The sequence below is a fragment of the Chrysemys picta genome, chromosome 1, assembly GCF_011386835.1.
Source record: "Chrysemys picta bellii isolate R12L10 chromosome 1, ASM1138683v2, whole genome shotgun sequence".
Lineage (NCBI taxonomy): Eukaryota > Metazoa > Chordata > Testudines > Emydidae > Chrysemys > Chrysemys picta.
This window is the reverse complement of record NC_088791.1, coordinates 136,126,020-136,153,756: the sequence shown is the minus strand read 5'-3', so window position 1 is coordinate 136,153,756 and position 27,737 is coordinate 136,126,020. Positions and strand designations below refer to the sequence as shown.

At 46.0% G+C, this 27,737-nt stretch overlaps 1 protein-coding gene across 1 annotated transcript; it reads left to right on the top strand.

Moving 5' to 3' along the window:
• Positions 1-515: 515 nt before the first annotated feature.
• On the top strand, positions 516-26,609 carry FKBP4 (FKBP prolyl isomerase 4). The gene is made up of 10 exons (XM_042841720.2): positions 516-743; positions 6,791-6,935; positions 8,658-8,800; positions 19,737-19,857; positions 20,343-20,499; positions 21,875-21,965; positions 23,426-23,509; positions 24,400-24,585; positions 25,123-25,362; positions 25,913-26,609. Exons 1-10 carry the CDS (start codon positions 660-662, stop codon positions 26,021-26,023), a joined length of 1,362 nt encoding a protein of 453 aa, XP_042697654.1. The 5' UTR covers positions 516-659; the 3' UTR covers positions 26,024-26,609.
• The last annotated feature ends 1,128 nt before the right edge of the window (positions 26,610-27,737 follow it).

Genomic DNA, 27,737 nt, shown 5'->3' with positions numbered 1-27,737 from the left:
GTACTCCAAGTGTCACTGCTAAATACTAGGTTTCAGAGTAACAGCCGTGTTAGTCTGTATCCGCAAAAAGAAGAACAGGAGTACTTGTGGCACCTTAGAGACTAACAAATTTAACAAGTACTCCTGTTCTTCTTTTTGCTAAATACTAGGTGGAACAGATTATTTAGCATAAGTACTTAACACATTTCAAGGGACCGGGCAAGGTGAAATGGCCTGTTAAGATGTGTCCGGGGAGGGAGCAGCTGGGGGTGGGTTGTTAGTGGGTTACTACAGATGTTGTAATAAGCCATAAATCCAGTGTCACTGTGCAGGCTGTGATTTTTAACAACAGCGAGTTATTGTGTGTTTGCACACTTCATGCAGTGTGCAAACACACACCTGCCTCCGCTCTTCTCCCTCTTTGCGGCTCAGGGACCGCGCCACCCGCCTCCCGGCCCCTAGGATTTTTAACAGTTGCTTTTCGTGTGCTTGCGCGGTGCGGACTTTAGACCCGGCCCCCGGCCCTCCCCTGCCTTTAACTAGAAGACCCTGCTGTCCCTCTAGAAACTTCTCAGTCCCGCCTCCTGTCGCTGCCGCGCCTCTGCTCCGAGCTCCTGCGCTGCTCTCCGCCGCGCGCCGTGCCCAGCGCCCAGCCAGCGCCCCGTGCCGCCAGCCGCGCCATGACTGCGGAGGAGATGAAGGCGGAGGGGGCTCCCGTGGAGGGCGCGGACATCACCCCCAAGAGCGACGGGGGGGTGCTCAAGGTAAGGCGGGGGCGGTGCACGGGGACGCACGCGAGCGCCCCCCCCCGGGCCGGGCAGCGGCGGGGAGGCAGCGCTGGGGCCCGCCCGGGCGGGACGCACCTGGCAGCAGCCTGCGCCTTGCCCCCTCCCCAGTGCAGACCGGGGCCCGCCGCTCCTTGCCCCGAGCCGGGGCCCGGCTGCCGTGTGAACGCTGCCCCAGCACCGCTTCTCCAAAGGCCGGGCGGTAACCAGGCTACCGGCCCGCCGCGCCGGAGGCATTTACAGCTTCCGCGGTTAAATCTGAGCCTCTCTTCTCGCTCGGTCCCTCCCGAGCGCACGGCCACGTGCGTGTCTGCAGCCCGCGGGCTCCGGGGCGCAGCAAGGTGCAGCAGCGGGCTCCGTCTTGCAAGGGGCCAGGCACTTGGCGGCCGCTGCGCCGCTGAGCTCCTCTCCTTCCCCACGCTCCCAATACAGTGAGTGCATCAAATGGTTCCAGCAGCAGCCTTGTCTGGAGACTGGGAGACAGCTGGAGTGACATGTTACAAGTGATTGGAGCCCAAGAGAGGCAAATGCATCCCGTGGAGACTGCAGGCTCCATCTTTAGCTGGTGTAATTGATGTGGTTCTACAGAAATGCAGGGCGCTCTGCTGAGTTACAGCAGTTGAGAATCTGACCCTAAAGGCCCCCGAAAGGGATGCTCCATCTTGATGTGCATGGCCGCCCCCCCAGACAAAGATGGAACACTGCATGCTTGGACCTGTAGTCACCTTGGGCCCCACCTCCCTGCTTTAAAAAAAAAAAAAAAAAAAAAGCGGGGAGGCTGCTATATATCAAATCTTTTGCAGATAAGATGCGGCCTGTAGAGTGTTGGCAAGCTGCAGATGCAGCTCTCAGCTAGGCCAAGTCCCTGTGCCCTTGCATTAAGAGGCATGGCTTATTGCCAAACTGACTGCAGTGATGCCTCTGATCACTCTACCCAGAATGGCAGAAGTCTGACTTCTCTACTCTCTGAATTTGGCAAACCCTGTGTAGCTAGCTTTCTTATTTATTTATTAATTAGGTATTGTGTCTCTACTTTATCCACCCAGACTGCAGAGTAGAACTCTGCACAGGGGCTATCTTTTTTTTTATTATTTTATTTTTTTTTTTAATCCCACCCTCTCCTGCTCCTCATTGTCTCTTGCATTTTATATCCCACTCTATCCCTCAAGTCCCACAAGAGAGAGAGCTTCCCCAATGCTCACTTAACAAAAAAACCCAACAACCCAAAAAACAGTCTGTTAATATAAATGGAATTCAGCTGCAGTTTTTTACGTGATAAACTGGTGAGAGGTTTAGTGTTCTGCAAATTACTGCAGTCTGTTTCCCCCCCCCCCCCCCCCCCCCCCCCCCCCCCCCCCCCCCCATCCTGCCCACAAGAAAGTACTTTTTATCAGCTCTTGCTATTATGGTGAAGGGTTAGCTCAGTGGTTTGAGCATTGGCCTTCCAAACCCAGGGTTATGAGTTCAGTCCTTGAGGGGACCATTTAGGGATTGGGGCAAAATCTGTCTGGGGATTGGTCCTGCTTTGAGCAGATGACCTTCTAAGGTCCCTTCCAACCCTCATATTCTGTGATCCCAGTCCCCCTGCAGAGTCCCTTTTTCAAAAGTCTGTTCTGATGATCATGGTTAGTCTTGTTGAAATGTGAGCATGCTGGTCAGTCAGGGCACCCAGACTGACCAATAAAGACTATATGGAATGAAAGACTTTGTCCACCCTCCTTTTGAGCTGGGTGGATTTCCTTGGGTCTATCCTGTAACCAGCTGTGTTAACATAAGTGTATTTTCACTCTCTTTAGTGAAAACCAGTAGACTTTTAGCCTGCTTTCCCAGACCACAGTTGACATGGATTTCTGTTCTTAAACAAAATCCTGGACTCTAGGGGATCAAGTCTGTCCTCCAAGAAGTGTTCTAGTCATGGAAACAAGGGCAGAATCAGGCCTGTACACAGGTTTTGTAATGTGGGAGGGGGATTCATTCACATGTCAGGGAAACTGCAGACACTTGCATGGCTTATTTGAAGTTTACATAGCGTGTATGGGGATGGCTAAAATGCAGCCACTTCATAGAGTTAGCCACACAACTCAGATTGCTGTGTCCTTTGACCCACTCCCCACCCCCCGGTGCTTGATGCCGGTTAAGATTTTGAGATGTGATGGATTTGGGTGATTGTTATTTCACAAACCATAAAATCCTACACTGGGGGTGGGGTTAGGGAAAGAAGGAAGGGTAGGAAATAGGACTTTGACTTTAACAAGATTGTCAAAGTGTTCTCCTGCCAGAAGGGTGTGGGGTACTGAGCAGAGGAGTGCACCTGAGGGATGCTGCATCACCACTTACCATGCTGCTGTGGGCAAAGCAGCAAGCCACATACTTTCCATCTCTGTTCCTGTGAAGGATGGTGCAAGATAGAGCTGACCACAGGAGCAGCTAGCTCTCAGGTACAGGCTGTGGACTCAAGAAGTAGCCTGCTGATCCAACCTTTGTGTCTGAGCTCCCATAACACAAGGCCATGGCTCAAGAACAGTACCTTCTGTCCCCACCCCAAGCAGCATGAAGCTTTCCAATGAGTGAAACAAGACCAGAAGGGAGTGGTGGTGGGGAAAGAACTGAGGAAAAGGAGAGACGCAAAGACAGTGAACAGAAGAGTCATGCATCCATGCCACGACAAGGTGTGAGGGAGACGTGAAGTCCATCCAACAGTTTCTCAGGGGGATTTTATTTAGACACGCACACACACTTCTTACATCAGTAGAAGTCCATGGAGTTACGCTGGCATGAAACAAGTGTAATGGAGTTGGAGCACCAGGCCCAGGGACTCCTGTAAAGTCACTCCTGACTGTGTCTCCAGGGTGTGAGGGGAGTCAGTCCCTACTCGCCCAAATGCAAATACTTTGGTAGGGATCATGGGTTAGCTGGCAAGATGAACTAGCACGAAGAGCAATGTGGTCTGCCTCTGTTCTTGAGCTACTACAGAATTATAGCATTAAGAGGCTCTTATAATTAGTCAAGGGGCTTTTGTGTATTGACTTTGGAGCAGCAGAGTTGGGAGGGATGAAACAATAGGATTTTCTCAGTCTTAGAGTCCTGTCCAGATTCTGCAGACTGGCAGTTTGTGTGGCATAACCCCACTGAAATCAGTGAGCCTGACTGATCTCTCATACTACAATTTTTCACTGGTACAGCTCCCTAGATTTCAGTGTGGTTGCTCCCGTTTCTCAGCAGTGTTAGATTACAATCAGACCCAATGGCTGTACCTTGGTTACTGGAAGCAGCACCTGCCTATGAGTTTGGGCCCAGCACTTGTGCTTTTCAATAAATAAAATTAACCTAAAAATGAGAGCATAGGGAGCATAGTCATACTATGAATGGAAAAATTGAGATTCTCTTGGAAGGGAAATGTAAACCTTTCATTCAGGATAGGAAATTGAAAACGCTGTCAGTATTGCAGGTGATACTTGCTATCATCCAAACGGAATGAAGCACAAAAAGTAAACCACACATAAGTGGTGCAAAGTCAGGCACGGCTCTCTTTTTGGTTGGTTGGGGTTTTTTTGAGTGCCTAATCTGAGACATCTTAAAGGAATTTGACTCTTCAGAGTGAGTGCCCTGTACTTTCTGAGAGTGACCCCACTTCAGGGAGGTCTCAGATTGGCACCTCCACATCAATAGCCACTCCTGACAATTCAGGTCTGGATTTTTATTATTACTTTTTTAATAAAAAAAAATTCTAAAATCTAAAGCAGCAGGTGGCATACAATTGGTGACACCAAGGGCTACTTTGGTAATTTTCCAAGACCCAAAGACTTGCCTAAATCCAAAAATAGAGGCCTACAACCATAGCAGTTGCTTGAACGTCTGTTTTCCTTGACAGATGTCATGAAGTTGTTTGTCTCAGTTCATCAGCAATTTTTTTTTTTAAAGCAACCCTCAGATTGGGTGGGAGGGATGGCAGCTATTGACCATCATGTAGTGGCTGACGGGTTGTATTTAGCTTTTGGGCTTTTCTCCCTATATAAATCTATACAAATAGGGGAATTTTCTTTTTCTGTTACAGCTGGCACTGGTGGCTTTCTATTATTATAGCACTCTGTTTCAATTGCTGATAAGTCCTGTCAAACTCTCTCATTCTGGACTGAAACTGTGCTTGCGCTCTACCTTAAATGCTACAGTTCAGTCCTTTTCAAGGATGAAGCTGGTAGGAGGGGCACACAGGAGGGTTCCTATTACTGGGTAAAGCCTCGTACACCGCTACCTTGATATAATGCGACCTGATATAACACGAATTCGGATATAACATGGTAAAGCAGCCCTCCGGGGGGGCGGAGCTGCGCACTCCGGTGGGTTCTATCGAGGTAGAGTTGTACCTTAGGAGGAAGGCAAGTAATGTTTCCCATGTTACAGATAGGGTAACTGAGGATCAATGAGGTTGCAGGAGGTTACTGCTTGTCGAGCTGGGAATTGAGCCCAAGTGGCAGTGCTGCTTGGAAAGAATATGCCAAATCTATATATTTGGATATGTTGTCTGTAAAATGGACTATCCCCCACCACCTTTACAAAGTGCTGTGAGTCCACAGATGAATGAGTACCATGTAACTGAAGAGCTTTAACTCTGTCCCCAACTAGATAACACTTGGATTTGGGAATAGAACCCAGGAGTCCTAACTCCCCATCTAATGTTAGAACAGGTCCTCACACAGAAAGAGGCAGGGCTTCTTTTTCATTCACTGCACGTACGTTTTAGTACAAAGTTCTACCTCTGTGGTTAAGACAGCCATAAAGCATATACACAAGGAAACAGAATTAAGATTTTGTGGATTACCTTAATTTTGGTACTTCCTAACTTTTGGGTGATGTCCCTTTAAAGTCTGGGGAATGAAAAGTTAGCTGATAGTGTCCCTTTTCCAAATAGGCACTATGCCAGGGGTCGGCAACCTTTCAGAAGTGGTGTGCCGAGTCTTCATTTATTCAGTCTAATTTCAGGTTTCGCGTACCAGTAATAAATTTTAACGTTTTTAGAAGGTCTCTTTCTATAAGGTTATAATATATAACTAAACTATTGTTGTATGTAAAGTAAATACGGTTTTTAAAATCTTTAAGAAGCTTAATTTAAAATTAAATTAATATGCAGAGCCCCCTGGACCCATGGCCAGGACCCAGGCAGTGTGAGTCCATTGAAAATCAGCTCACGTGCTGCCTTCGGCACACGTGCCATAGGTTGCCTGCCCCTGCACTATGCTGTGAAGCAATTATGTAAGCAACTCTTTGCTAACGTATTTAACAGTGGTTTGGTCAATGTTGGGATAAAAATATTTCCATGAGTATGTCAGTGATTTCCTCTCAGCTCTGAGAGGAAGTTAATCTCACTCATTCATGAAATTGGGAGAAATTGTGATGACCACCTTTCTCTCCCTGCCAAAATAATCCCCAGTGTTGTGTTAAAACTGTCTCTCCTAAACTTTCCCATTTTGTGATGGGTAAATCCTGTTGTTGGATTTAGTTACCATTTTAAAAAAACAAAACAAAAAACAAACCTCTATTGGAAACCTGATATTTTCACTTGCTTCCTTTCAGAGAGTTAGTGCATCTTTAAAGCTGCAATTTTCAAACCTAGTGCCTGTAGTTAGGCTCCTAAATCTAGATGGCTAATGCATATTTGGATGCCTGACTCTTAGATTCAAAGCTTCAAAAATGTTCTTTCTCTTTCAGAGCAAAAGGTACACGTACCAACCCAAAATAGTTCAAATGCAAGAATAGCTTATTGTAACCAGGTAGTATTTTAGGGTGAATAAAATACAGTAATAGTAGTAATCTCCCCAGTTGGCATCCTATACAGGAAATCTGTATAGATACAAGGAAGCTGAGAGAGCTGTTTTCCCTAATTTCTAATCTAAAGAACAAAGTGTTACCTCTTAGGATAGTTTAGGTCTGCCTAGTGTTATACACATGGCAGAGTTATGTGATTTTATTATCCAAACTGTATTTTTTGTATCCAGCTCAGTATCACTTATTCAGCATTTCTTTCTCAGGTTATCAAGACGGAAGGAACTGGGACAGAGTCTCCCATGATAGGTGATAAAGTGACTGTCCATTATACAGGATGGCTTCTGGATGGCACAAAGTTTGACTCTAGCCTGGACAGGAAAGACAAGTTCTCATTTGATTTGGGGAAAGGTAACATCCTATGTTTTGTGTTTAACAGTCTGTTTGGCACCATTCAGACTGAGGCCCCATGTATAATGATTGTGGCTATATTTAATTGTTCCATAATTGCAAATTTTAAAACGCCTACATAATTGTGCTCCAGGAACTAAATGTTAATTTTTTAAATTATTAGATGATTTTTGAAGAATACACTCCATTCACATTCAGGAGGTTGTCAATGCAGCAATGCCTGCCTAAGGGGGTTGTCTACATGGGAAGTCATTCCTGATTAATTCTGCCCAATTAACTCTCTGTATGAATGTTCTTAGTATAGAATAAGAATGCCTTCTTTCAGATTTTCTTAATGCACTTCCAAAGTGGATTAAGCTAATTTGGAATAAGGCATTCTTATTCCAGAACAAGATCATCCACATAGGAAGTTAATCATGGAAAAACTATTCCCTTTTAAATAACATCGTATTGTAATATGGATTAATTTCCTCATGTAGAGAAGCCCTAAGAATGCAGATGGTCTGAAACAATAGCCTACATAAGTGAACTGTCACATTCATCTCCGTGGGGGATTCACCCTGAACTGTAATGATAACTTAAAATATCCACACTAGCCATTTCACTCCTCTCATCCTGGAAGAAAAATCAAGCAAGCCATGTCTATTTTTGATGGTTGGATATTGAAGCAGATTGCAGTGGGGCACTTGTCAAACTGTGGAGGTGGAGAATGAGGAAACCAGCCCCTCTGCCCATAAACTTCTAAGTCATCCTTGGTCAAAAGGGAGCAGGAAAGAAGAAAAGCATGCCTCAACTATCTCCTTGGTGCCAGAAGCCTAGTCACTCCTTCCACCATTTCAAAACTTCCAGCTTCTCCCAGACATCTTGTACCTGGCACTTACGTTTTGTCAATACAAAAATTTCAGCACAGTTAAAATTAGGGGACAGGGTAAAATTGACTGCCCTAAAATAATTAGCACAAGGAGTAGTGTACCAATTGGATAAGGGGCAGTGAATAAGAGGGCTTGGTGTGGCCATGTCATCGGAGGTTTAGGCCTCTATTTGGTCTCTGGCTTCAGAAGAAACCCTTTTTCCTCCTTTATAATTGTGTGTAACTTTATCTTTTGGAGAGTGGGAGCTTGGGGGGGGCGGGGTGGGAAGAAGGCAAGTTCTAGGGATGTCTAAAGGAGTTAGTGCCCCAGCTGTCCTCAGCAGTAGCAGAGCTTCTTCACCTAGATGTTTGCTTCATGTTGAAGGGCATCTGGATAACATTTGTGCTGGCCTCTGCCAATTGATAAAGTACAAAGAGAAAAGACCATCGTTGTGGATTGTCTGTTTTCAAAATATGAAAAATCTCACACCCTAAGACCTTCCTCTTCCAAGAGTTTATTATTATTATTTCACAGCACTTGGCAGTGTGCCAGGAACTTCAGACATAGTCCCTGCTTCAGATGGCTTGCACTCTGTGTAGACAAAAGATTGGGGGGAGGGGAGGAATTACGGGAGCAACAATTTAGGGTTCAGCACTGTAGGCCAGATTTTGATTACTTCCACATTTTGACTTGAGTGGAATTAATCCTGATATATACAAGCTGAAGTGAGAGCAGACTCAAGTCTGTCGTTTCTATGAAGTGCCCAATCAACTTTTGGGTGTTTGTGTAATAGTAATGACCAGTATCTCATGGCAGTTGACTTCTTTGGTATATGCCTAGCAATTATATGACTGAGCTCTGATTTGTGCAGGTGAGGTGATCAAAGCTTGGGACATTGCTGTGGCAACTATGAAGATTGGGGAAATCTGTCGGATTACCTGCAAACCAGAATATGCCTATGGTTCTGCTGGGAGCCCCCCTAAGATACCTCCCAATGCCACACTGATTTTTGAGGTAAGTAGGGACTGTCCTTGACTACACTCTTTGTAAGAAAGATGGTGCATTTGCAGTAGAATGTAGGGAGTGCATCTTAACTCCACCCAGGTGACACTTGCTTATCTGTAAATTCCCTTCATTAGCTTGGAAGACTGGGTAGTCTGTCCGTGGGAATAGAACGGGATGGTCCTTGCCCTCCAAATCCAAGACTATCTTGTGAACCTGCAGAAAGATCAAAGGGCTGGAGGAGAGAACTGTGTGACCTGTTACTATATTCATCTGATCCACACTCTAGATCTGGTAGCAGACGTAAGGGAGAATGACATAGAGGTGTAACTCACTCCAGGGTAGGATCCAAGGCAGTACCTTATCAGCAGTCCAAAATAATACATTAAAAGTGAAATACTCCTTTATATAAAGAGGGAGGAAGGATGGTCTGGAAGGGCAAAGCATGAGAATTCCAGGGTTCTATTCCCAGCTGCCATTGACTTGCTGTGTTACTTAAGGGAACTTAAGTTAAGGGGTTCTGTAAAATGTGAATAAGGGCTGGTGTACACTGGGAACTTACACTGGCACATCTACATCTCTCAGGGGTGTGGATCCATACCGACCTAATACCCGGTGTAGACCGTGCTAGGTGGACAGAAGAATTTTTCCATCAACCTAGCTACCGCCTCTCAGGCAGATGGATTACCTATGCCAACAGGAGAAACCCTCCCATCAGCATAGGTAATGTCTACACTGAAGTGCTGCAAGTTACCCTGGTACTTTCTTACCTCAGAGGCATAATTAATTTTAGTAAAGCATTTAAAATAATTGTATATGGCTCCTATCTAAGGATCTTAACAATAAAGGAAGAAAACTGGTTAAGAACCCACTTCCATTTTGCAGGGTTCAAACCAGACCTACTTTTCACTTTATTGAAACAACTATAAATTTTTCATTTACCCAAAAAAGCCACTAACAGTAACAATGATAGGATAAATGTCTCTTCAAATCTTAGAGATACGGTAGGTGAGGTAATATCTTTTATTGGACCAACTTCTGTTGATGGACGAGACAAGTGTTTGAACTCCACAGTTGTTTTTGCCACAAAATTTCACACAACTTGAGACAGTTTAGGATTTTTAAGTCTAAACCAACTTTGTTCCAAAATTGTGACCAGCTCTAGTTAAGATGTTCAGAGTTCACCAGTAGCCTTAAAACTACAAATTGTAGTTCTTCTGCAATAATAGAATATCTTGCTAATCCTTAAAGTAATGTAAGGGAGCAGTTGCACTGTGGTCCAGAGTACGTTATTTGATCTGCAGAGAGCTGGCTAGTCACATAGGCCTGTATCCACAAAGGGACTAGTGGTTAGGATATGGGAGACCCTGGGTCCAGTCCACCTACCCCAGTGACTATTTAATTACTCATTTAAAATGGAACAGGATCAACAGGAGAGACCTACATCAGACTATCCCATAGTTCAGTGGTTAGGGCACTCAACTGAGAGGTGGGAGACCCCTGTTCAAATCCCTTCTTTCCATTAGGCAGAGGGTGGAATTGAACTGAGATCTCCCACATCGCAGGTGAGTGCTCTAATCCCAGGGCGCAAAGCTATAAGGGAGGGACCACCACCACCTTCTTAGTTAGAGTGGGTACTGATCCAGTGAGCATGCTCTGCGTCAGGACTCAAAAGTGAGAGAGGTGTGGGCAACACTTATCTTCCCCTGGTTCAAGGATCACACAAGGGTTTAGATGAGAGATAGGCATCCAGACATCTCAAGTGAGGCAGCAGCGTGCATGCCCAGAGGCAGGAACTTGGCACCTAGGGAACTTTTTCAGTGACACTTAGGTGCTGAGTTAGTTTAGGTACCTACAGGGTTAGGTGGCAGCCGAGCAATGGTTTTGTGGACTGTACAGGTGCCGAAGTCCATTTGTGGATCTTGGCCTTTTTCCTTCCTCCTCCTGCTACAGGTGTCCAGGGTCTTCATTGCAAGCAGCCTGGAGGCCTGTAAAAGCCGTTGGAAACAGGAGGAGGAAACTTACCTGCCTCCACAAGTAGCCACTCTTGCATAAGAGGAAGTGGGAGCAGCCTTCAAATATCAGAGCTGCCCTGGAATTAGTGCCTACCAGCCACCAAGACCAGAGGAGTGGCTGGGTGAGGAGGGAATGAAATAGATGGGCAACATATCTGCAGTGAGGGTGCAGAGTAGGGGAACAGAATGGATAGGAGGGGAAAATTTGACTCATGTCAAAAGGAACAAAACTTAAGTCACTAAATCTTGTTCTTTGTATTGTAATCCTTCCTATCCTAACTTTTTCCATGTGAGCAGTTGCTGCAGCTGCCATAAGGGAATTCTGGGTTTGTAAATGGAAGAGTGTGTGTACTGCGGATGGGGAGAGAGGAAAGAGTTGTTCCATGTGACCATCTTTCTATCCATGTGTTCGCCATACTTTGGGAAAGCTTTACCCCTGTTGGAAGGCATGTAGCTCCCTGCTTGGTTTGTGGGATGTTCTCAGTTGAACAGGAGAAACTTAACAAGGAGTCTGGTGGCACCTTAAAGACTAACAGATTTATTTGGGCATAAGCTTTTGTGGGTAAAAACCTCATTTCTTCAAGAAGTGAGGTTTTTACCCACGAAAGCTTATGCCCAAATAAATCTGTTAGTCTTTAAGGTTCCACCAGACTCCTTGTTGTTTTTGTAGATACAGACTAACACGGCTACCCCCTGATCGGAGAAACTTAGAATTTGAACTGAGATCCTTGCAAGTGTGGTTTAAAAACAAAAACAAACAAAAAAAAAAGTTTACATTTCTGTGGTTTCTTCCATCAGAGGGAGAACTTTTTACAGTCATTAACGTTTCCCCATCTTACAGGAGGGAGGTGGGGGAGGAGAAGCCACACCAAAGCTAACAACTTCCCCACTGTCCTAGCAATTCTGTGGCAGAGTGGGACTAGAACACAATCTCCTGCTCCCTGTAGACAAGGGGTGGGCAAACTACAGCCCGAGGGCTGCATCCAGCCCTTCAGACATTTTAATTTGACCCTCAAGCTCCAGCTGGGGAGTGGGGTCCAGGGCTTGCCCCACTCCAGCCGGGAAGCAGGGTCGGGGGCTTGACTCACTCCACGCATGCTGGGGCTCCATGCAGCTCCCGGAGGCAGTGGCATGTCGCCCCTCTGCCTCCTACATGTAGGGGCAGCTGGGGGCTCCGACACTGCCCCTGCAGCTCCCATTGGCCGGCAACTACGGCCAATGGGAGCTGCAGGGGCTGCGCCTCTGCATAGGAACCTGAGGGGGGACATGCCACTGCTTCCAGGAGCTGCTTGAGGTAAGCGCCACCTGGAGCCTGCACCTCTGACCCCCCTCCTGCACCCCAACCCCCTGCCCCAGTCCTGATCTCCCCCCTCGCCCTTCAAACCCCTCAGTCCCAGCCCAGAGCACCATCCTGCACCCCAACCCCTTGTCCCCATCCCCACCCCAGAACCTGTACCCCTAGCCGAAGCCCTCATTCCCTCCCACACATCAACCTCCAATTTCATTAGCATTCATGGCTTGCCATACAATTTCCATACCCAGATGTAACCAAAAAGTTTTCCCACCCCTGCTGTAGACAACGCTGCCTCCCTTGTAAAAGCAAACAAAATGCCTTTGTGGTTTTTTTTCCCAATTATTACATTCATTCATTTATTTAACTGATTCATCATTAAGAGGCAGGAGTGTGGGTCAAAAGGTCTCTGGTTTTGACTTAGTCACTCATTCTAGTTTTTTCTAGAGGCAAGGAGGTTTTACTTGCCTACTTAACAAGGGTGTCTGAGACTAACTGGTTCAAAGCATCATCTACATTAGTGTTACTGGCATAGCCTGTCTATTGGGGGATGGGGGAGTGTGTTGCTGACATAGCTGTGCTGGCAAAAAACAAACCTAGTGTATATGCACCTATACTGGTATTAAAGTGTCTTAGGCTGGTAAAGCCTATTTTGCTTTGTTGAGCCAGCATAAGCTACATCAGCATAAGCAAGATAACTGGGTCTCTGCAAGAGGGGTTTGCTGATTTAACTATACCAACATAGTTAATGTCAAGTTTTAAGTGTAGACCAGGCCAAAGTTTGTACAGTGACTTCTAAAATGTAAAACACTATACAAGGATAGTCATCAGTGTCTTATTTAATGATCCCTTCAGTTCATCTTTAATGGAAAATGGAGGCTGGTCAACACGGTTGAGAATGTAAATAAAGTTTAGTGTGACACCTCCACATGTCTTTCCTTCATTGTCCTATTAACTTCTGCGCACTAAACCACCTGTCTGCATGAAGATATTTCTACTACAGAAGAATGAGGGGGGAGAGACTGTTGGGAATGGGGGCTAGATTGTAAAACCTTACTCCCAGTGATGAGCATTTGCCCATGTGAGTAAGTCCATTGAAATTAACGGGACTACGTATGCGATTAACTGTTTTTGCTAAGGGGAATAGTGGGTTCACAATCTAGACCTAAAATAAAGACCTTGCAATCATCATTACTCAGGATCTCTCCCTCCAGCTAGTTATGGTTCATTTGTATTAGGTTATTGGGCTATGCACATATATGGTGCATTGTTCCTTATAATAAATCCTTGTGTATGTGCAGGTGCATGCACACACAAGCAGAATTAAAAAGATGGTCCCTTCCTTTTCTTAGGCTATTTTGGTGGAGACAGCTTCAATGCTGGAGGGCCTAAACCTCCACTGTGACAGTCCTCTAATGCAAGGGTGTGAATTTTCCCAGGGTCAGAGGCACAAAGTAGTTAAATTTAACCTTGGTGTAACTGTTCTTGAACATGAGCAGCTGCCAGCTGACCAGAAATATACATCAGGGCATTAAAATCAAAACCAAACACTCTACTTGGCTAGTTGAAGAAGCAGCTCCAGTGACTCCACTAGTAGTGGGTATAGTTCCGTATGTAAGTACACCTCCACCTCGATATAACGCTACCCGCTAGAACACAAATTTGGATATAACGTGGTAAAGCAGTGCTGGAGGGGGCTGCGCACTCCAGTGAATCAAAACAAGTTTGATATAATGCGGTTTCACCTATAACACAGTAAGATTTTTTTTTTGGCTCCTGAGGACCAGAGGTAGAGGTATAGAAAGTAATGGCTAAGTAGAAAGCAACTGTTTCTCTGCTAGATCAACCAGAGCTCATTCTTTAGCCCAAGGCAGAGTCTCTGCATTTCACAAGAGTTCAGCTTAATGACCAGGCACCGGTTTAGTCATACTGGCTGCCAGCAATCATGTGTGGCACAGTTACATGTATATGAGAAGATGCTGCCTCTATTTGAAGCCAACTCTGTGGGGCATACTTCTGTTAACCTCTTTTTGGTGTTGGAAAATTTAAAATACAGGTTTATTCCAAAAAAGTATAATGGCCTTGTTTACTGTCGGTACAGTATGAATGAGTAGCAATAAGCATGGAGCATCTTTGATAGCATGAACATGCTCTGAAACACTTCCTCCTTACCTTCATGGCTCGTGAATATGAAAACCTGTGTTTCACTCCTCTGGATGCTTTGAAAGAGAACTCCCCATGAGATCGTCTATTTTATTTACATACATTTTTCACAAGCTGAGCTCAGGTGTTCCACTGCCATTCTACCAAAGCCCCCAATAATACAGGTATGTCTGAATCTCAGCCTTTCCCTTTCCCTAATTGCCCATGCTTTCTTAAGTGGAGATCTGTGTAACGTGCTATGGTTATATAGTTGTGAATAAACAAAAAAACCCCAATCCTTTGTTTTATAGAAACAGCTGCCTGTTATTGCTTAAAAGAGGAAAGGCCTCTGTTTCTGCAGAAGGCTGCCCTGCACCCAGTGCCCTTTGCTCTTCACTACTTTAAATGATGCTTTGAGTCCCCCTGCAGCATGATCTAGGTAGCCTTGAATCATCCATGGTGAAGCTAGAAGGTTCAGATCCTCAAAGGTATTTAGGTGCCTAACTCCTATTGACATCAATTAGAATTAGGTGCCTAAATAACTTTGAGGATCTAGACCGAAGTCTCTGTGATGTCTGTTTCCAAGCCCAGATTACCTTTCCTAGCAAAGAGAGGTCTCTTCTTTCCCCCTCCTACAAACAGCACCCCCTAAAGTGGATACAAAGTAGAAAGGGAGGATGCTGTCAGCTGCCTCTGTCAACACGGGGGAAGTGGTTGCGTGGGGGGCAGGGTTGGAGAAGTGCGCATCATCCCTTCCCTCCTGGTGCCGTTTCCGAGCAGAAACTGATTAGAGCCTTGGCCTGAGTTCATTTCTCCAAGCCAGGGATTCCCCCTTTAAGGCAGGCCCAGGAGCATGTTTTGTAGGGTGAAGATTCCATCGCATACTTCCCTTCCTTCCCAGATGTTCCAGTGGGGGGAACAGGCCACAGGTTTCTTACCCAGAAACCATGCTCATCCCTGCACATTCATAGGCGCATTGGTTCAGAGGTACTGATTTGTTCAGATGAGGCGATCAAAAGCCTGGGACTTTACTGTGAAGGTTGGAGAAGTCAGTCAGATTACCTGCAAAACAAAATACTCCTATGGCTCTGCTAGGAGCCCCCCTAAAACACCTCTCCCAATGCACACATGATCTCCCTCCCCACCTCGAGGACTTTCCTAGGCCAGAATGCTATCATTTTTGTTGAGTTCATTCCTCCAGGCCAGGGATTTCCCCTTTGAAGGGAGATCCAGGAGAGTCCTTGGCTGGGTGGCTCCACTGAAATGCACTGCTGTGCAGACCACAGGCCTTCCGTACGGATGTGCCTGTGGATTTGTAGGGATGTGCATGGTGCCTCGCTTGGAGCGGTAGCCTGTTTCCCCTAATGGAATGTCTGTGGAGGAAGTTTATGATGGAATCCTCTCAGATTTCCTCCCTCTTTGCCCCATCATGTGAGTTTCCCCATGGGAGGGAGGCAGTCTGCCTCAGAGAATTTAACCTGGTTTATATCCCCAAGAGGGACTGTGATAAGAATACCAGTTACATCAAAGAGATGAGTTTACATTCCTCCCCGTCCCACTGAAAAATGCTGCATTGTTCTAAACTACTAGCTCAAAAAAAAAGATTAGCCCACTGTCTTGTATACCTTAAGGCCCAGGAGCCAACGGTACCCTGCATCCTCTCCAGGCACTGTAGGGATACAAGACCTTTCCGCCTAAAGTGGTTTTTTGCAGTTTATTCATGCAAAAAGAGAAGTAACATTAAAGCTCTGGTGAGAAAATCATTATAATCATTTTAAGTGGCTCAGCTTGATTCTAACCCAGCAAAGACTGCAAATACACTACAGCTTTTATGCCTGGTGAGAAATGTGTTTTGATCTTCCAAATGCTTGTGCTGAGCAGACTGGGAGGAGCTTTTCTATAAAGAAATAAGTTCCAGTAATATGATGCAAAGGACTTTCCTGAGAACCTTAGGAGAAAAATTCCAAAAAAAACGACTATTTCTCTTCTGAACTGAAGTCTTGCTTTTCACTAACCTCAACCTGCTCCTTCCTGTCCTCTGCCTCCTGCTTCCCCCTGCTGCTGTTATACCTCAGACTCTTAACATGAGTGCTCTAGTACTGAGTGTTCCAAGCAGTGAGTTGGGGCCTCCGGCCTTTCTTTTCCCAGTAGGAGTCCTTCCACCCATCTGCCTACCCCTTCCCTGCCCTATATCCAGATGAGCAATGAAAGAGGGAACCATCCCCCAGACATAGAGCTCCCTATTCCTTGCCCTCTGCACCTGATCCCGATTTAGCTGAAGTCAGTGAAGGAATCGATAAGGCCCTTAAACCAAAGTAAGTATGTCCACACCGCAGGGTTGCACTGAATTACTAAATCAGTTTCTAAACCCATTTAACTAAGCCAGTGTAATTTTTCTTTTTATGAAAACAAGGCCCCAGAATGTAAATTTCCCTTTATTACCACCTGCACATTAGCCAGTTAATGGTGGGGTTGGAATGATGTTACAAAGTGATAATCTGCTAGCCAAAAGAAGCCACATTCTGCAGGAGAGGGGAGCAGGCCCTCAACTGGTTATAGCTCCCTGTTTCTTTGACCTGTGCAGGTCCAGTGTGCTCCTGGTAGGCTGTTCTAATTTACACCAGCTGGTCACAGTCCTCAAGGGACCATCTGCGAGCTGAGAATTTCTAGAGAACAGCAGTGCTCCAGCCAGGACCCCTCCCTCTCCTTACACCTGGGACAAGTGTGAGGGATGGTATAGAACAGGGGTGCTCAGACTTTTGTACTGGTGACCCCTTTCACACAGCAAGCCTCGGAGTGCGAGCCCCCCTCTCCCCCCACATTAAAAATACTTTTTTATATATTTAACACCATTATTAATGCTGGAGGCCAAGTGGGGTTTGAGGTGGAGGCTGACAGCTCACGAGCCCCCATGTAATAATCTTGCGACCCCCTGAGGGGTCCCGACCCCCACTTTGACAACCCCTGGTATAGAACCAGCTTTATGCCCATTGAGAGTTTCCCTCCCCAAACAAGGGGCTTCTCAGCTGTCTGGATAAAGCTACTAGCCAACCCTGTATTGCCACTTGAGCAGTGCTATAGTCTGGATTGTGGGGAGACTCTGACCCAGGAAATCTTTCCAACAGTTGTTAGACACACCCAAAGGATTAAAGCCAGTTATGGCTTGGAATTAAAGCTAGTTCTGAAAATCCAAAGCAAATGAGCAGTTATTGTGGAACAATTCCCTTTTCTTTAGGGAGGGGCGAATCCCTTCCTAAAGTGTCTCAATCAGAAAGTCCCAGCTCTCCTGCAGTGACATTACATGCCATTGAAAAAAGAGGGAGAAGCACAGTGCATTCTGGAAGAGGGTTAGTGAGAAACAGAAATGAAAGCGCCTTCTCATGACTGGCTTTGTACACAGTAGGCTCAGGAGTGTGCAGTTGGAGATTGAGCAGCTGTCTCCTCACCCCGCCAGCATTTGGCACTGGTCACAGGCTGGACTCATTTCTCATTTTTCCCTCCTTCTGCCAGATTCAATATGTATTTGAAAGTAAAACAGAGAGGGCTAGGACAGAGTGTGAAAAAGCTAGATAGATACATGCTAGCATAGGGTTTCAAATTCTTTATGGAACCTGGGACAAAGGCTTGTTATCAGCAAAGTGTTGTGGAATAAATTGGCTTGTCCTACTCTGGTCTTTCTCCCTTTTCTCTCTGGACAGAGTGTTAATCTGGGATCAGGAGCCCAAACAAGTTGAGAAAGAATTAACTGGAATCAAAGGCTGATCACCGCTCAAAATTATCCCTTAAAAGAAAGTCCCAAGAGAGAAGTGTCATCAAATTGTGCAAGTAGAACAGTGTTCTACTGTTTACAAGTGTCAACACCTTTCCAGAGTCAGACATTCTGGTCCATTCTGTGAGCCTCCACCGCAATGACCTTGGGCAAATTTGTTTGCCATCTTAAAACAGGGTGCATTAGTCTAAACAAGGCTGATTATAACAACCGTGTTGCTCATTTATACTCTTTGTTTTTACCATCAGTCTCACTACAGCATGTTTATTGGTCAAAACAACCTCTTGTTACCATTGTCATAACATAAGGCTTGCCATAGGTGATCAGATTGCTGGTCCATCCTGTTCCCAACAGTGACCCAAGCCAGATACCTCAGGGGAAGAATTATCAATTCTTAAAAATCTGGAACTAGACTCTCATGCCACACTATCGTTGAGAACTCAGGTTCATGTTCCAGCCAGGTCAATTTCCAATTGTAACAGGGGCAGTTTGCATTTCCCTTCCAGCAAGCCTACACACTCAGAGTCAGTTTGGCTTCACCCTCCTCAGTACACCTGAAACATAGCATTTCCCAACCTGGCCCCCTTCACTTCAGGGTGGGCAAGACTAGAGAAGAACATGGATGGAAATAAAATGAGAGCAGCAAGTGTGCTAGGGCCTAGGAGAAGGATAATATGGAGGATGGGGGACCCTCGTTCACCAATCCATCACAAGGGGAGAAGGAGGGCAAATGAATATAGGTTGGGAATCACTGAGTTCTGCTGAGATAAAACTGGGCTGAGCCTCAGATCTGTCTAGACCCCTGAAGAGCTCCTCCTGGGTTTCCTTTGATCCCGTGGGACCAGCCCTTGGAATCTGTCTTGAGTGGGGCTCCAATCCTGTGCCTTTTGAAGTCAATAGGAGTTTGTCCATTGACGTCAGTGAGAGCAGGATCAGGCCGCAAGTGAGCAGCTTGCTTCAGCTCACATAGCTTGATGTTTCTGCATGTTCCCCCCTCACCCCCTGCTCTCTCTGCCCATCTTTTCCATTTCCACCCCTTCTTTTTGGCTCGTGACCAGCCCTGACCCACTTAACGTTTCAGTTCCCTCCAGATTCCTATCCAAGAGCAGGTCATGGCCATGCCCGCTCGTAGTGCACTGAGTTCCAGCGCGTTACTTCAGCACCGAAGCAGCAACCATGAGCACGTCCATCAAGCTTTAAAATGCTAGTCTTTAATGTTACCTCTGCAGTGCTGCCTGTGTTCCAAGGGGTATTTGATGTAAACGCTCACCTCTACCCCCTCCCACACACACACACACTGCTTTTAATCAGCCTGTGGAAGGACGAGGGCTAGATCTCGCCCAAAGTGTCATCCTGACTTCACGCAGCATCAGTGTTGTCAGTTAAACAATACATGGAAGGCAGGTCTGTGTGATCACAAAGCTTGTTAATGGTCCATAGTATTCAGGCTTTTATGTTCTTTGGGGGCTTCCAGCCACTAGAGGGCTAGATATAATCACAAACACCTGAGCTGCTCTGTCTCCATCCTGCAGAAAGGTAGGTGCACTCTGCATATGGCAGTAGCCCCAGCCTTAGTTGTCTGATGCCTGAAATGTACAGTCCTTTATGGGCAGCAGGATTTTCAAAGGCCTCTCTGCTGCTGCTTTTCCTCTCATGACTGGGGACTGAACTACACAAGACCGCTGCGCTGACACTACAGGAATTAATGTAAGGCTGTCCTTTCCTCTGCAGATAGAGCTGTTTGAGTTTAAGGGAGAGGATCTCACAGAGGATGAAGATGGCGGAATAATCCGAAGAATCCGTATGAAGGGCGAAGGCTACTCCAAGCCAAATGAGGGAGCCCTTGTAGAGCGTAAGTCTGTTTCAGGGGGCAAATGCAGGAATATTAAAGGAAGTTGCCTTGTGCGTGGGTAGCAGGAGGGATGGCAGGCCTCTAGGTAGCAAAGGAGCCATTCCAAAACCACCCCTCATTCTGCTGCTGGACAGTTTTTATCCTTCTACCAGAAACCTGACTTGGGGACTCAGGAGGCTTTGTAGGGCTGCCCAGGTGACCACTCTCCTTGACAAGAAGAGCTAGACATTTTTCAGGAAGATAGAGAGCAAGGGGAAGGATCTGACATTTGTTCAGTGTTGCACAAAGAAGACAACCCAGATGTGCAAGTGAAAGGGTTTATTGGGTTTAGCCCCAGATGTTACATTTGCTGCCCAGACAGTCTTTTTAAGGGGAAGAAGTTGCTTTTTACAAGGAAGCCTGGCATTCTCCTGGTTCCCTCTGCTAGCTTCTCTCTCGCTGCTCTAGATACCCTCTAACGCCTGTGGGAATTTTTTGTATCTCAGTCCAGCTAGAAGGTCGATACGGAGATCGAGTGTTTGACAAGCGGGAGCTGCGGTTTGAGATTGGAGAAGGAGAAAATTATGACCTTCCTCCTGGCCTGGAACAAGCAATTCAGAGAATGGAGAAGTCAGAGGAATCTGTGGTGTATCTCAAACCCAGGTAAGCATCTGCTGAACTCCAGTGTTTTCACTAGACTGTGACCCTGGCCCAAGGTGGCCCCAATACTTCTGTCTTTTGATTATTCTGGGTGTGTTTGCAGCTTGGAGGAGTGGGTGTGTTTTCTAATTAGTGTAGTTCTGCCCCTTCACCTCCCAAAACACCCTGGTCAAAATTTGGATGGCCCCAGAAACCTGATATCTGGAAAGTATCTAGCCAGCTGAGACACCGGTTGAAGAAGCAGCCAAACTGGAATGTGGGTGGACATGAGCTGCATTCCCCGCTGTTGGGGTGGAAGAGTAGAATTGACTATAGAGATCATGTAGGAACATAGGGATTGCTGTACAGAGCGATAGTCTAGCTAATCCAGCTTCAGAGGCTAGGGAGAGATGTAAAAAATGTATGCTGAGGTTAGGAGAGAGGCTGTTCTAAAATCCCTTTGCTGATAGAACAGCTATGAACATTTTGTGAGGCCTTTGGGGAGAAGAAAGAACCTCTCCGCTTTTCTGAAACAAGACCAGTTTCTGTCCAAACCCTGCATCCACTAGGGGAGCTATTTCAAAGATACATGTTCTTGAGTGAGCTGAGAATGGCTGGGCCTGGGGTATGGAGAGCCAGATACGGCAACTTTTTTGATGGTCCTGCATGTAAGTAGTAGTTCCCCTTTCCAAGGAAATAAGACAGATTCTGTGGAAAGGGGGAGATGCAGGCTCCATAGCAGGGTTGCAAGCAAGAGAAAAGTTTGTCCTCATAGTTTCCAGCAAACCCTGACTTGTTTTAGGTTTTGAAATATTTTAAACTGAATCTAGTGGTAGTGAACGATGCAGGTTAAACAGTAGTTGGGACCAGAGTCCTCTGTTTATTCTCAGAATGGGTAGAGCACAGGCAGCAGCTAGACATGCTCCCCCACCCCAACATGCTGGCACCTGAGCCTGAGGGACTATCTGCAGATGGGAGGAGGTAGTTCAGTGTCCAAGCTCATTAAATGCTTGGCCTCACAACAAGGGAGGCATCTAGTGCCAGTTACCAGCAGTTTTATGGTGTGGGCACATCCACTAGGAACTGAACTGAGACCAGCAAACTCATTTCATAGAGGCCATCTAACAGCCATGAGATGGTAATAACTTTGGGTGACCCAAAATCAATACAAACTGGTAACCTAGAGATGAAAGACTTTGCATTCCAATCCCACACAGTAACTCTGGCCCCCCACCCCTGCCGTTTTTAGGCAAAAACTGCTTATGCTTTTGTGTCTTTGGTAACACTGAGCAGAATGTGAATTTGGTACATCTATATAGGCATGTTCTCTTGGCTCCTGCTTCCCTAACAGAGAACTGGTCTAGCTGGATTTTTTAGAAGCCACTTATTTCTGTTACAGCTACGGTTTTGGGAGTGCTGGGAAGGAGAAGTTTCAGATCCCTCCAAATGCAGATCTGCAATATGAAGTGAAACTCAAAAGCTTTGAAAAGGTAAGAACAAAGGGATGAAGTCCTGTTGGGACGGTGAAAGAGGTGTGTGTGGATACAGCCTCTGCCTGAGAGAGCAGGAGGAAGAGGTGAACTTTGATCAGCTGAGGATGGGAAAAATAATAAATCTGTGGAAGGTGAAGTGGGAATAGGAATCTTTGACCGAAATCCCCTGTATTCTCAGTGGACCCAGTCTGCTTTGAGCAGCATCTCTCCTGCTGTAATCCAGTTCCCTCATGCTCAGTGGCAATACCTCCACCCATTCTTCCATGCCTTCTTTCCTCTCCTTACTCCAAAAAAGATGCAGCACATACCGATTGATTTCTATAATGCTGCCTGCAGTGACTCAAGAGCCTGAGTACCAACCTCAGAGCAGACTGTTGGGAAGCAGGGCACAAACCCCACATTGCTTATGAGTTTTATACTTAGATTTCCCCAACCAGTTATCAAGTGTAAGCTCCTCAAGCACTATAACAGCTTAATCATGGAGTCACAGACAGTCCCCTTGGGTACTTCAATCTATTTTGCCACCCTGGTGAGTGTACTTTTGTAGTAGATCGTCCCTTACACCAAGAATCACAGCAATATTCAGGTCACTCCCAGTCCCAAAGGACCAGCACTTTACCCCAGATCAGTTGTGCCTTAGATCTCACACTAAAGACAATACCTGTAACCAATTCTATAATAAACTATCTAAAGATTTATTAAGTAGGAAGAGGAAACAGGAGTTATTTACAAGGTTAAAGCAGCTAAACAGATACACAAATGAGTTAAAATCTTAAATTTTGAAAAGTAATAGAAGTTTCTATAATAAGCAAGCTCTACATGACCTTTAGCGCTAAACCAGGTTAACCACTGGGGATCTCTCACTTACGCCTAGTAAACCTTGCCCTCCACAGTTCAAGCAGCATAGATTTCCTTCTGTTTGGTGTGATTCCCCTTACCCCTTGTGCTCTGAGGTGCAAGCTCAGCATCTTCACAGGGAGAGGGGGGTGAGGAGGCAAAATAACAAACATCTGCTGTCTTCTTTATCGTCCCACAATAGTATGTCTGGTGTCAATGGACTTTTCCTGTTGGGTAGGATGCAGCGCCTTCCATTGCAGATCAGCACTTTACACCAGTTAATGTTTTTCTCTTGTCTGGTGATTTACACAGTCCCAGAGGCTCTCAATACAAGTGTTCAAATATTATCGTATAGTACAGGATACAGATGTTTTACGTGAGATTAACGCCTGCAACAACTCACAAGCATTCAGTAAAGTGTAAACACTAAACACATTCTTACAACTCTCATACCTGTTTTAACAATACTAACACACAGTTGAGTCAAACTGATTCCAGCTCTGTATTTGTCAGTGTTGAGTTGAGACATGGAGACCTTGGCATGAGCTGGCACCTGGTCTGCCAGTGTCACAGTTTCTTCCAAAATTAGATGGCTGACTGAACTGTTTCTGTCTGGACAGGCTAAGGAATCTTGGGAGATGAATACAGAAGAGAAGCTGGAACAAAGCTCCATTGTGAAGGAGAGAGGCACTCAGTACTTCAAGGTAAGTTACAGTCCTCCCTGCCTGTGGTCAGCATTGCCCAGTCCCTGCTATAGGCCAGTATTGGTGCTGGAGCAGACCCTGTTGCAGGGCTGTCTCACACATTGATGGCATGTTGCATGCAATGTGCTGCTGAAGATAGGGGTACTTGTCTTAGTTTTTTCTCGAGTGCTGGAGGATGGGCCTTGGAGTTTTTTTGTCCTGTTAGGGAGTTCTCCTTGGTGTCCATTCTACACTTTCCCTGGGGACAAAGAGCTGGAGGTTGAGCCTTGCAAGTTGTACCCACTTGGTATTTTCCTCCGTTATATGTCTTTGGGCTTTTGCAGCTCTACAGGGAGTTCTCCACTGTGCAGGAACAATGTGGCAAAGCTGCCATGAAACAGTGCTAGACATGGGCAAGATTCTGCCCACCGATGGGGGCCTGAAGAGGCCATGTTACAGTTGGAGTCCCCAGGAGGAGCTTTAGTTGTTATGGTTGCTTTCATCTTGGGCGCTCCCATGGCACACATGCCAGAGTGGTAGCTACAGTACCCCTAGAGAGTACAGTATGCTCCTCACCCTGCATCTAACCAGTTGTGACAGCTGGTGCAGTGTGGGGACAGTGATATCCTGCCTTTCCCTGCTCTGTTTCAGACAACTGGCACTCATGGGGGACTGTGCTCCCCAGTGGGATTCTGGCCTGTTCCTGGGCTTTTTGCACAACCACCCAGAAGCGTATTCGTATCTGGCCCTTATATTGATTTTATCTTCACGTACAGCACTTGTGTGGAGTTTGGCCACAGAAAATATTCTCTGTTCACCTTAAGGTAGCTGTTCCTGGGTTGAAAAAGGGAGTAGGGAGTGTTGTGAAGAGGAGGGTGGAGATGGACTAACTCCAACTTTATTGACTACAGGAAGGGAAGTACAAACAGGCAACATCACAATATAAGAAGATTGTGTCCTGGCTGGAGCACGAAACAGGCTTCTCTGAAGAGGATGATGCAAAGGCCAAGAGCCTGAGGCTTGCTGCCCTCCTTAACCTGGCCATGTGCCATCTCAAGCTGAAGGAGTACTCCCTGGCCTTGGAAAACTGCAGCAAGGTAACAAGGCTTTATACACCCTGGTGAGCAAAGTGGGCAGAGCAGCTGGATCGTGCTGTAACTAACTGGGCAACACAAATTACTGTGGTGGGTTTGTGCCTCTCTCTTACCCTGTGTCCACCCCTGGGAAGGGCCAATATATCAAATTCCTCAGTGGAAGTGACTATTCTTTTCCATCTTCATTGTCTGTGGGAGATTTTTTAATAGCTTCTTGTCTGAGAATCTCTAGGCACTTTAGAAAGGAAGGTAAGCTTCACTTTACAAATAGGGAAACTGAGGCACAGAGCAGTTAGATGACTTGCCCAAGGTCACACAGGAAGTCAATGACCCAGCCAGGACTAGACCCCACATCTCGTGACTCCTTGTCAGATGCCTTAGCTGCCACACCACACTGCCTCCCTTTCTCTTACCAAGCCCAGAATTCCTGGAGCATTTACCCTGTAAAATAAGCAAGCTCATCCCATAAGTGTCTCCTGCTGATTGTCTGGCTGTATTTCCTGAAACCAAACTCCAGCCTGCTGCTCCCTTCCTATCCAGGCGCTTGAGTTGGACAGCAGCAACGAGAAAGGCCTTTTCCGGCGTGGCGAGGCCCATCTAGCTGTCAATGACTTTGAATTGGCCCGGGCAGATTTCCAGAAGGTGCTACAACTTTACCCTAGCAACAAAGCAGCCAAAGTGCAGCTACTAGCCTGTCAGCAAAAGATCCGGGAGCAGCACGAGAGAGAGAAGAAGTTGTATGCCAACATGTTCCAGAGGCTTGCAGACAAGGACTCCAAAGTAAGTGGTAGCAAAACCTTGGGAGAACTGATTGAGTATATGTGGGAAAAGAGGCAACAGGGATTGGGGCATTCTGCTTGCCATATTCGGCGCTGCCAGTGGTACAAAGGGAGGACTCCCTAGCATTGCATCTGTGGAGAATGGAGGCAGCCCTCTGATACCAGGTTTGGCCGCGTTGTCAGAGCCAAGCAGCACAGAGGGTTGGGTAGATTGGAAATGTTCTTTTATAAATCCTCATGATTCAGAGCCAAAGTGGAGTCAGAAGCATGAGCATGTTGTTGCTCCCTGCATGAACCTGGCCTCATTTAGGAAGAATTGCAAGAAGCACCTCTTTGCCCAGGCCTCCCTAACTGCTCCTGGTTTCCTAGCTAACTGATAAAACTTGAGGGAAGCAGGGTGCATGGTCTCCCTTACTGAGATCCTGAGTCTCAGCTGAACCCCTTAGGGAGCCCAGATATCCTGCTGATGAGCACCAAATTAATCTCTGTTATAGTGATGAGTGGGGAAGGGGTGAACATTTCGCTCAGTTTTTTCAATGTCTCCCATGTAGCCAGAAGCTGATACCCTCCAGACCAGTGGCAGCTGCAAAGATGACACAGACATGAAAGAAGACAAACAGAATGGAGTCGAAGATAAATCACAAGTTGATGCAGAAGCATAAAAACAAACCCAATTCCATTAGTTTTGTAAACTGAAGAATTTCCAGTGAATTAGACCTTTATTTTTCTATCTGGTTGGATGGTGGCTTCAGGGGAGCAGAGGCTGGGGCCACGACACCGCAGTCATTTACAGCTTTGTGTGTATGTCTGTGTAGGAAACTTGGTGGCGGCCCAGATCTGGTGTAATCCTAGGGACTTTATTTATTCATTCTAGCTCTCTGTTGTTGTCGGGAGGTCTGTCAGAATTCCTTCTGCTCAGTTTCATTTCACTCTGCCATTGGTGTGTCTCTTTTTTTGTGGTCCCAGCTCATTCTAATCCCAGTCCTGCTTCCTAAACCTATTTCCTTGATTTTTTATTTTAAAGCAATCTGCCTTTCCCGAGAGAGTCCTCACCTGAGAGACTTATGAACAAATCACTGCACCGAATTTTTCCGCCTCCACCTTGCTCCTTGCTGTTACCTCTGTTAAAGCAGAGACCCCCTCCCATGAGTAAGTGTTGTAACCTTCCTTGTATGCCTATTCTTTGCACATTGCTGAAGGTGAAGACTGTGAAGTCAAAGCTTAAGCAATAAAGCAGAAAAACTCCCAGAGGTCGAATTTGTGTTTTTAAGCAGAATTTGCACAGCTCTACGAAAGAACTTGATTCTCCCCGCATCCCCGAACTATATCAAACCTTCCCAGTCATGCAGCTGCATCTTAGCCATGGTAGTTTTAATGAATGCCTGTATTATACAATGTTCACTACATTCACTATTATAAAAGATTTGCTCTCTCCATCCACTAATTGCAAGGGGAAAAAATGAATTTCTCACTGTTCCTAGAAAAACTGGGAGTCCAGTTTGAATTCGGTGCCGTCAGCTTCTGCACATGGCATCTCTATTCATGAGAGCATTGTCAACAGACTCAGTTTCTGAAGTGCCTAGCTGGCCCTGCAAAAATACCCTTCACTGATGCATCAGTTTTAAAGGGACAGCAGCAGTGGTTAAAGTTAGACCATTAGACATATGCAGGATTTTCAAATCTTAAGCATAAGCTGTTGAGAAGAAAGTAGGGAAATGACTCCTGTTAACTGCTCTGCAGGGAAGCCATTATGTGTTGTTACCCCCCCCCCCCCCAACTGTGAAGTGTGCTTCCTGGCTGCAGGCATGGAATGTAGCACTGTTTTAAATTTATCTGTCTTGGTTGTCCTGCTACCTGGAGTGAAACCAAGGGGAAGCAGGTTTCAGAGTAGCAGCCGTGTTAGTCTGTATCCGCAAAAAGAACAGGAGTACTTGTGGCACCTTAGAGCTTATGCTCTAATAAATTTGTTAGTCTCTAAGGTGCCACAAGTACTCCTGTTCTTTTTTCAAGGGGAAGCACTTTTCCTTTTGTAGCTACACAATAGGGGGAGAGGAGTAGGTGGGTGCACCCTGAGGGCAGAGTTCTTGCGAAACCACGCATTGGATGTCTTAAGTGGAATGTCCACTTAGGCAGGACAGAATATTGGAGCAGACATCCTTCATTTAGATATAGGATGGAGATCTTTGCCTTGAGGGGAGAAGATAGGTAGAAATGTCCCTTTGTCCTTCCATTGGAGAAAGGGAGCGGGAGGTTGTATAATGAGGTGGAGAAAGAAACAGCCCAGAATGAATTTCGAGGAAAGGAAAAAAAGCTCACACTCAGCTGAACCAATATGTACGTTATGACTTTAATTGAAATGCATGTACAGTAGAACAT

Excerpts from the sequence above, each read along its gene's own strand:
- FKBP4 (XM_042841720.2), top strand. The coding sequence starts at position 660 with ATGACTGCGGAGGAGATGAAGGCGGAGGGGGCTCCCGTGGAGGGCGCG. Across the intron at positions 8,801-19,736 it reads ATGCCACACTGATTTTTGAG|ATAGAGCTGTTTGAGTTTAA; the intron begins GTAAGTAGGGAC and ends TTTCCTCTGCAG. Across the intron at positions 20,500-21,874 it reads GTGGTGTATCTCAAACCCAG|CTACGGTTTTGGGAGTGCTG; the intron begins GTAAGCATCTGC and ends TTTCTGTTACAG.